This window comes from Nicotiana tomentosiformis, chromosome 2, assembly GCF_000390325.3.
Source record: "Nicotiana tomentosiformis chromosome 2, ASM39032v3, whole genome shotgun sequence".
Taxonomy (NCBI): domain Eukaryota; kingdom Viridiplantae; phylum Streptophyta; class Magnoliopsida; order Solanales; family Solanaceae; genus Nicotiana; species Nicotiana tomentosiformis.
In genome coordinates, this window is record NC_090813.1 from 148,516,565 (window position 1) to 148,526,119 (window position 9,555).

Sequence of the window (9,555 nt, forward strand, 5' to 3'; positions counted from 1 at the left end):
GCCTAATCACTACTGTTGGACAAATGTATATTCCCAGTGTATTATATACGCACATAAAGGATATGTGTGTTTTATGTATGTTATACTTCAAAACTCGTCATGGGGTAAGTGATTTCATATTCCGACAAGATTTGAAGTAGGAGGCATTTGTAGGCATATAAATTTTATTAAAATGAAATCCATGAAATATTTTGGACTATATTTTAAATTCAAGATATATTGGTCCAAATAAATATATGGGCTAATATAATTGAATTAATTGTATAAGTCCAACATAAATGAATTAAATAAATAAGTCTTAATCCATTGGGCTAACCCATTTAATTGGGCTAAAGTGATGAGCCCACTTCATTAAGCCCAAAATGTCATCCTCACGGAGGCCCAGTTTGGTGCCACGTGTAAAATGACGTTGCGCGCCAAATCAAACGGAAGAGCCAATAGTATCATGCCACGTGTCAAAATGACAAGGCATGCCAAATCACATTAAAAGGTCAATAAAATCGCGCCACGTGTGCAAGTGATATGTTCTGGCCAATCAAATGCGGCCTTGTCATACTTCAATTTGATTGGTCGGAAAGAGTTTGTTCTTATCATAACTCTTCTCTCCTACAACTATAAATAGAGGTCTTCATAACCCAGAAAAGACACCAGAAGTTATAACAAGAAGCAAGAGGGAGCTCGTGGATCAAACGCTGTAGATTTCTCTAAAAGCTACAAGCATTCAAGTGTTCTAAGGATTAAAAGATCAAGGCGAGGATTCAAGAACAAGCTGCAAGCCTTTGGATTAAAAATACGTCAAGATCAAGATTAGGCCTCAAGCACTTGGATTAAAATAAATTAAAATTCAAAATTAAGCTCTAAGGCTCTTTTATTTACTGTTGAAAAGAAGAATTAGAGGATTCATAGAGATTGTAAACTCAAATTACTTGAAATCGAATACTACGATTGTTGCAATATTTTTCGGTCTCGATCTTATTTTCTCGACGTAATTTATTGTCTACACTTACCTTTTCACATAATAATTTTATCTCGTACCTAAATTATTTTATAATATTATAAGTTTATTCTTTATTTTATTAGTAGATAATATCGTAAACGAAAACTAATAATATATTTTATCTTAATATTATATACATCAAAAAATATAATACAATAATATACAATATCATACCATACAATACATAACAAACGTTCAAACAAGCTGTACGCACTGTGACAAAAAAACAAAATCACTATGACCTTCTATCTAGAGATTAGGAATATACTAGGAGATGAGAACAGTATTTCAATCGCTTTCCATTTTTGGGTCTCCTATTGTGGAGTATTGCCAAGAAATTAGTTGTCAAGAAATCACTTTTCAAAAATCATTTGTTTGCGTCTCTCTCTTTATTCCCACTGTTCCTTCCGAATTTTTAGCCCTTTTACAAAAAATCCACATGCTTCTTCACTCAACTTGATCTATTTCCATCTTCATTCCCTTCTCTATCTCTGCCCTTTGTTTTTACTAACCCTTTCCCCTCCACTTTAACTCTTAGTTTCAGTTCTGTTTTGGGGCAGTTCATTTTTTCACTATTTCCCCAAATTGAAATTCTTCTACCCCCTTTATCTTGCTCGCATCGCAACTGGGTATGTTCTACTTTTAGCTAATTCTTTTGTTATCTTTAAAGATTCAATTTTTAAACTGTATTTATTAAATTCTCTTTTGGGTGTCTTCATTCTTTGCTGGTTCTCTTTGATTTTTCTGTTCATTTTTTGCTTATTTTTTTTTTTTACTGAGATTCCAATTGTTATTAGTGGGCTTTAGCATTTGGTGTTCTACATTGATTATAATTGGTGTGAATTTTTTATTCTGCTGTCACTATCTTAGGGTGATAGTTTCATTGGATCTCTTGATTTCTTACAACAATAGCTATGACTCAATCTCAAACTAGTTGGTGTCAACTATACGAATCTTCAAGGCCAAATACATAGATAGCCCCTTAAACTTGACACTATTTTTCATTTAGACGCCTCAACTAAGACTTTCTCCTATTGGGCACCTTAACTCTATATAAAATGTGTCTATTAAACACAAATTTGACAACTCCAAACCAACATTGCTGCGTGAACTTCACCTTCCTTTGAGGTGACACTAGACCAATAAAAAAGTTACATGTCAGCAAACCAAACAACCAATTTTTTTTTAAAAATAATCTGACCCAGAAATAAGAAAGACAGAAGGACATGGTGATCGGAGGTGATGACCAAACTAGAATAAGAAAAAGGGGAGATGGTGGTTGCAGTATGGCAGGCAGACCTGAAGAAACAGGAGGAGGTAATGGTGGTGGTGGTCGGATCTGAAGGAGGAGAAAGTGGCGGTGATTGTGTGGTGGCATTGGCCGAATCTAATGTCTAAAGAAGATGGTGGTGACCAGCCGGATCTGAAAAAGGGAGAGGGAGTCAGTGGTGATGTTAGTGGTCGGATTTAAAGGAGGAGGAGGTGGCGGTGATGGCAGCAGCCGATTCTGAAGGAGGAAGAGGTGGTGACTATGGTGATCGCCGGCCAAATCTGAAAAAAGTAGTGAAACTCTTTAAATATAGAAGGAACATGAAGGAAATTGGGACCTTAGTTCGTTGATATATGCTGCATGAACTTCCACCAGAAGTATTATCGTAAGGATTAAGAGTTCAGTCTTTATTAGTTTAGCTGAAAATTAATTTGCCGGCAAAAACATTGAATTTTCCGTCGAGCAACTTACAGGGTACACTCTTCACACGCCTATAAGATGTGACATACACGTGCTTTTACATGTCAGCAAAATGTGTTAAATAGACACATTTTATATAGAGTTAAGGTGCCCAATAGGAACAAGTCTTAGTTGAAGTGTCTAAATAAAAATTAATGCCAAGTTTAAGGGGCTGTTTATGTAATTAGCCAATCTTCAATAACCATTCTGCGCCATTCGGAATGAATATGGCCTAAACTAAGTGGTAATAGTTATTAAGGAGTCATATAGCCGATCCCAGACTGTATTATGAATCAAGAGAAACTAATGGCACTACTGTCTCTGAGAAATCAAAGTAGACCCGAATTAGTTCTTGAAATACTCCCTCTGTCTCATTTTATGTGGTACATTTTTCCTTTTTGGTTTGTCCAAAAAAAAGAACAACACCTTTCTTTATTTAAGAACAATTAACTTTAAACTTACCATTTTACCCTTACTGAGATGATTTCTTTCTTTCTTTGTTAAACGTCATGCTCGGTCAAACACCGCCACATAAATTGGATGGAGGGAGTGATTGATTTACTTCTTTTTTCTGATCAGTAAGTTCTTTGTTTACTTTCTGTTTGTTTAAACCTTGATTTAGGGGCAATGTCACAAGGCTACGCCATTGAGTTGTACTTTGACCCTGCGCTGGAAAACCAGGTCCTGAAGGCATGGAATGTATTGGCTCGGCGCCAGATTAGCACTCAGCTTATTGAGATTGAGTCTAGGCCTCACATAACTCTCTTCTCCAGTTCGCTTTTTGATCCTCTAAAACTTGAGAACATTGTAAAGAATTTTGCTGCCAAGCAAGAACCTCTGCCATTGTCCTTTGGTTCAATTGGAAGCCTCCCTAGTGACAGTGATACTCTGTTTCTTGCTCCAACTCCAACTTTGTCTCTCCTTCAGTTCCATTTGCAGTTGTTTGATGCAATGAAAAAGGAGGGAATTGAAATGGGGGAGCAGTATCGTCCTGACACATGGATTCCTTATTGTGCGGTAGCTGAAGAAGTGCCAACAACTCGTATGGGCGAGGCATTCACAGTTCTGAGGGATTTGAAATTGCCTGTTGCTGGGTATGCAACGGATATTGCACTTGTCGAGTATCCTCCACTTTGTGAAGTGTTCTCATTCGTGCTTGGTAATGCAATTGAACTGTGAAGCTTTAGACGTAATTCTGATGATTTAGTTTAGGCTTTATCTTTTGGATTCCTCTATATTGCTGCTGTAGAAACTAATAAACATGGTTGAAGTGCCGTTATAGTATCAAAAATCATCTTTTCTTTTCTCTGGATATTAGAGTCATATCCGATATTTTGTTCTTGCTTGTAGTTGCAATTGAGAGTTTTCCTAATGTGAGTTCCAGTGCTTACATGCTCATCTTTTTGCATGCAGTAGTAATTCCGTGTATGATGCTGTACCCATTGTACTATAGGAACGTTAAGCACTTGAGCCTTTTACCTTGAAAGTCTTGAATATATGTTTTAGGTATTGAATATTGTGGTCTCCTTTTTTCTTTTTTCTTTCTGAAAGCTTTCTTGTGCGTTTTAAATTCAACAAGATTGAGTCAGGTGTGAGGAAAACAAACTCAGAAGTGACTTAATTGGTGTTTAAATAAGTGGGAGCAAATAAAAACTAGCCAAGATATGAGTTGACTTCACTCCTAAAGTGCTTAGGATAGTGTGACATAACAATTGTGCTTCGCAGATTTTGGGCTGATGGAGTGTCTTTCTTGATGGTGATACAATAGTTAATTTTCAGATGTCCTCTTAAAAACTCTAACAAACACCCAATTCCATTATGTGTAGCATTAAGTTAACTTCTTTTGCATCGAACTAGATGTAAGGAACTTAGGATAGATGCCGTTAAGAAGAAGGTAATGCAGATTTGTATCCTTTGCTTGCTAGATAACCTGGATTTTTATCCTTTGCTTGCTAGGAGTCTTTTAGTCAGGCTTATATGTCGTAAACAGTAGAAAGAACTTCTAGTGCTTTTTATTTTTTTACTTTTTGTCCTATATAATATTAGATTGAGATGAGTTTAAATTCAGGGACATGAATAGTGATGATTCATATAGTCGACCCTGACTTACTTGGGGTTGAGGTGTAGTAGTTGGTGTTGTTATAACGAGTACTCACTTCTAGGTTAGGAGACAATTGGATTGGCACACAATTTTGGTTTTGTTAATGGAGAATACCTTATGGAGTTGATTTTCGAAAACATTAGATATGAAGGTGTATTCAGATTTGAATATACATATATATATATGCTGCACTTTGATATATATATATATATATATATATATGCATGTGTATGTGCATGCATGTATTGTATCTATGTATAATATATGAGACTATCTAATTAATTTCTATCACATTTTTGGTGCTTTAGCTTGTGCAATTGATAAAGGCAACTAGTTTTGCTTAAACATTAGCTGGATGTTGCTTATGTTGCAACTGCTACTGTTATGTGATCATGACAAATCTGAGGGGGCATATGATATGATGGTAATTTTCCGCGGCAAGATTTTTGGTGTCCACTTCTTTTCGATTTTGAGCTGCCATATTGTCTTTTGAAAGAAATGGATTGCTGTTTGCAACTTGCTAGTGATCAACTTTATGCTGCACTTTGATGATATTGGTGTGGCCTAGATGCACGTCTGAGTTCATGCTTTTAGCCTTTTGCTTATTTTGTTTTAGAAACTGATTGTTGAGGTCAGGCTTCCTTCGATTTTGCTGCTTGAAAGCATTCATGACATATTTGATAAGGGGCTTACAGTTTTATAGTCAAATGAAAAAAGAGGTTCATTTCTAACTCTTAAGCTACAGAATTTTGTGGAATTAATGTTTAACCAAAGAATTAGATTCTCAGTCAAAGCCTATTTTTAGAAGTACTCGGGTTACTGATAATCAAGAAATTTAATATTCTCTCAAATATAAGAAAGGAAATCGGAATCAGAAATGGCAAAGTAATCAATAGAAAGCACAAGAAAATAATTATATTCCAAGTCCTCACAAGTAAAATTTCCTTCCTTTATATAGGAATTTACAAATATAACGTTTCTTCCCTTTTATGACAGAATTATTATGAGCATTAATGACATTAATGAAACGTTATAATTGGCAACCGTAACTGTTCATGAAGATTCTGTAACGGTTTCGATTCTTCTTTCACATTAATTTGAGGTTCATGAATCTTCCCTCTTTACTGTCTTGATTCATCCTGCCTGTGTCTCTTCACTGAATAATTTAGGCTCGGGCAACCGTACCTTTTCGTCTCGTTCGCGATTCTTTTAATGCGACACTCCAGTTGTCATCTTCTTAGTAATCCACGTATCTTGCCCTGTCATCCTCATATAATTTCACGTGTAATATTTATTTTTTACCAATACAGATAGTCCCCCCACTTGCCGAATATTCTGCAATGGAATTTTTTGGGAAGTGGCACGTATTTATGGCGGGAATTATTAACCGCCGTTTCCCATATATCATTGCATATTCTTCAAAACCATCGCTTCGCATGTCACTTCCATTTAATGTATGTGCTACGTGGCCTTCGTCGATTGGGTCTACGATGCTTCAGCGGGTTTTAAGGCTTTCTTACGGCTGCATCATTCACTTTTAGTTTCAAAAAAACCTTCAATCTACGGTGTTCTTCTTCTTTAATCGTTCTTGTTCTTTAACATGCATTATTTTCTTGTATAACCATGTCTTCATCAAACCCCGATCCTCGCAGAGTAGTAAGTGTAGATGAACTTCCTCTTTCAACTGCTCATGTTAGGAGTAGAAGAGGCGGTAGATTACGTAGTTTAGGATCTATATCCATTCGTGGTTTTACTTCTCAAACTAACGTTGCCACCCCTTCTTCTTCTAGAACTAGGGCTTCTTCAACTCATTGATCTTCTGCTAGAAATAGGGATTCGAGTGAACCTATTCAAGAACCAACTGTTGATGAAATTATTCCTGCAAAATTTTCTTTCTCTACTGATCGTGAATCAATTAGAAATTTAAGTTACTTCTATGACTTCCCATGATCGTGCCGATGTTTATCCTTCCCAGATTACTGAGGGTTTGATTTCTCTTGTGCGAAGAGAATGCCATTGGAAATTTGACTTTCCAATTTTAGTTCCTGGTCCAAACCAAAGGATTACTTCGTTTCAAGCTGGTTACTCTTTCGTTTACACATATCCTTTAACGTTAGGTTTTAGACCACCTATTGACCCAACTATCATAGAATTTTGCCGTTTCTCTAACGTTTGCTTAGGACAGATTGATCCTATTGTATGGAGAGCTGTTGCATGTTTAAGATACCTGGCTAATTCAGCCTCTTTACCCTTCACCTTTCAACACTTGCTTCATTTTTATTCCCCTAAGTTATTTCGTTTAGGGGTGTTTACTCTCGTGGCTAGGAGTAAAAGGGTTTTGGTTAGCCCTGAAGATGATAAAGATCGTGGCTGGTATGCCCGTTTTGTTGCTGCTCCCACAAGTGATTTAGTGGGTGAAGAGAACATGCCTTTTCCAGAAAAATAAAACTTTGCATGTAAGTTTTTTTTTTAGATATCTTTCTTCTCTTTTATGAAGGAAGAAGAAACTTACGATCCCGTGGCTGTTTTTTTTTTCTTTTTAGCAACCATATAAGTTGTTGAAGAAATACCAGACTTCCGTGCTTGGGTAGAAAAATTATTGTCGGTTGCTCCTATGGAAGGAAGGTCTTGGAAATACCTTTCTCATAGGTTTGGTTGGAAAGTTAAAACTCATGGTATGCTCCCCTTTAACTTTCTACCTTTCTTTCATATTTATTTGGAGATTTACTAACTTCTTCTTCTGCTAGGGTTTCCCATACGGGGTGTTAGTGCTGCGTCTATTACTTTATCAAGACTTTCTTTGTCCATGGCTCAAGAGATGATTTTGAGTTCTTCATCAAAGAGAAAAGCAGAGAGAGCTCATGTTTCTGAGGGTGAAGAGGAACGAGAGGAGGGCTCTTTAGTGCGTAAGCCTCGAGCTAAGAGACGTGTTATTTCGGATGATGAAGCCACTCCTCCTCCAAGTTCAGTTCCTGTGAATGAGCCTGAAAGTGCCACTTTGGTGAGCTCTGATGAAGAGATGATTGCTGCACCTCGTAACTCTACAGAGCAGTTGTTTTCCCATGGGTTTGATAGCGAAGATTTTGGCTTAGTTTCTGATGAAGCACCCCTTGCCTCCTTTCCAGTGTCTGTTCCTATTGGTTCTCAGTTTCCCGCACCTGTTGTTGCTGCCACTGCTCCTCCCATGGCTAATTTTACTTTCTCAACTATCCCTATTGCTACCACTTCTCATGTTGAAGTTGGTTCTCCCAGTAGCAGTAGGATGCTGAAAAAAGTTACCATTAAAGTCCCCGAGGATGGTAATCTTTTGAAAAAGTCTGGCCAAGCTGATGTATGGCTAAAACCGCTGATTGGCCCAATTGAGAAGTCTAAATTGGAAAACCATGGCTCTTTGACATGGATGAATGACATTGTCCATTCATCTTTAAAGGTATAAGCCTTAGCTTTTTATTTTACATGTGATTTCTTTATCTTTGTTTGATAATCACTTCTTCCCTTTCTTTTGTAGATCAACCTGATAGGCACAGAGCTGATGAAGAGAATTTTCAATACTGAGCAGTTAGTCAACGACTATCATACGGAAGTGGACAACTGGAAAGAATAATTTGAAGGCCTTCAGTTAGAAAAAGAAGTTTTAGATGAGGAAAAGTGTGCTTTGGAACAACAAGTGAAAATGATGGCAGCAGAATTGGCGTTTGAAAAAGCCTCTTAGTCAAGTGGGCAAGGATTAAAACCTACTTGAATCTTTATTTGCCGAGCAACTTTCTAAAGCTACTGAGAAAATTAGGGGTCTAAAAGAACTGCTTAATCAGAAGAAAGTCTATGCCGAGGAGCTTGTTCAAACGCTCACTCAGGCTCAAGAAGACCTCCGTGCATCTTCTAACAAGATCCAGATCTTAGAGAGATCACTCGCCCCTTTACAAACTTTTTATGATGCTGCTTTGACTGAAAACGCAGAGTTGGAGGCCGAAATTGAGCAATGGAAGAGGGATTATGAGGCCCTTGAGGATAAATCAATTCTTGATGTAAGCTGGGCTTTCTTGAACATGCGCCTCGAGACTTTGATTGAGGCTAACCAGGATAGTTTCGACTTGACTGTTGAGATTGCAAAAACTAAGAAAACCATTGAAAAAACTCAGCAGAGTCAAAACTTTTCTTCACCTGAGGTCGGTATTCCCGGGGGTGAAGAACTTACTTCTGGTGAAGTTAGTGTTCAAATCTCTCCTGCTCAAGTCGAACCTTCTGCTGCTGATGATGATGCCATCTTGACTTCTCCCGCTGCTGATAGTACTACTTTAGAATCTGCCCCATAGTGAACTTGTGTCTGAAAAGTTTATTGTGTTTGTTTTTTATTTGTGGAATGGTTGGCAAGCTTTACCCCTGATATATTTTGGGGTTTAATATCAAATACTTTGGTTTGAACTAAGTTTACACTTAGTTTTAACCGGGTTTATATAATATTTTATTTTGAATTTTTGTTTTACTCTTATAATATTTTATTTTGAGTTTCTGTTCTACTCTGCATTTAATAATGCTTCAATACTCCGTGGCTTCTTGAACAAGCATGAATTATAAAAGAGGGCCCTTTTATAAACGACACTTAATGAAGAAGACGTCTCAACTTCATAATGGTGTAAACATACGAAAGAAGAAATAGGAACACACACGCTTCTTTGAATAACTTTGAGGAAGTTTTGTATCATTCAAACTTTCAAATTGTATAATACT

At 37.0% G+C, this 9,555-nt stretch overlaps 1 protein-coding gene across 2 annotated transcripts; it reads left to right on the forward strand.

Annotated features, from left to right (window-relative positions):
* Window positions 1-1,217: 1,217 nt before the first annotated feature.
* On the forward strand, window positions 1,218-4,038 carry LOC104108288 (uncharacterized). Of its 2 annotated transcripts, none has more exons than XM_009617287.4 (2): window positions 1,218-1,626; window positions 3,349-4,038. In XM_009617287.4, the coding sequence occupies exon 2, from the start codon at window positions 3,354-3,356 to the stop codon at window positions 3,903-3,905; it is 552 nt and encodes a 183-aa protein (XP_009615582.1). In that variant the 5' UTR covers window positions 1,218-1,626; window positions 3,349-3,353; the 3' UTR covers window positions 3,906-4,038. The 2 variants fall into 2 exon arrangements, with proteins under 2 accessions (XP_009615582.1, XP_018630372.1); XM_018774856.3 differs by lacking the exon at window positions 1,218-1,626 and adding an exon at window positions 1,655-2,652.
* Window positions 4,039-9,555: the final 5,517 nt, after the last annotated feature.

Coding starts and splice junctions, on each gene's coding strand:
- LOC104108288 (XM_018774856.3), top strand. CDS start 2,628: ATGAACTTCCACCAGAAGTATTATC. Junction 2,653..3,348: donor CTTCCACCAGAAGTATTATC/GTAAGGATTAAG, acceptor ACCTTGATTTAG/GGGCAATGTCACAAGGCTAC.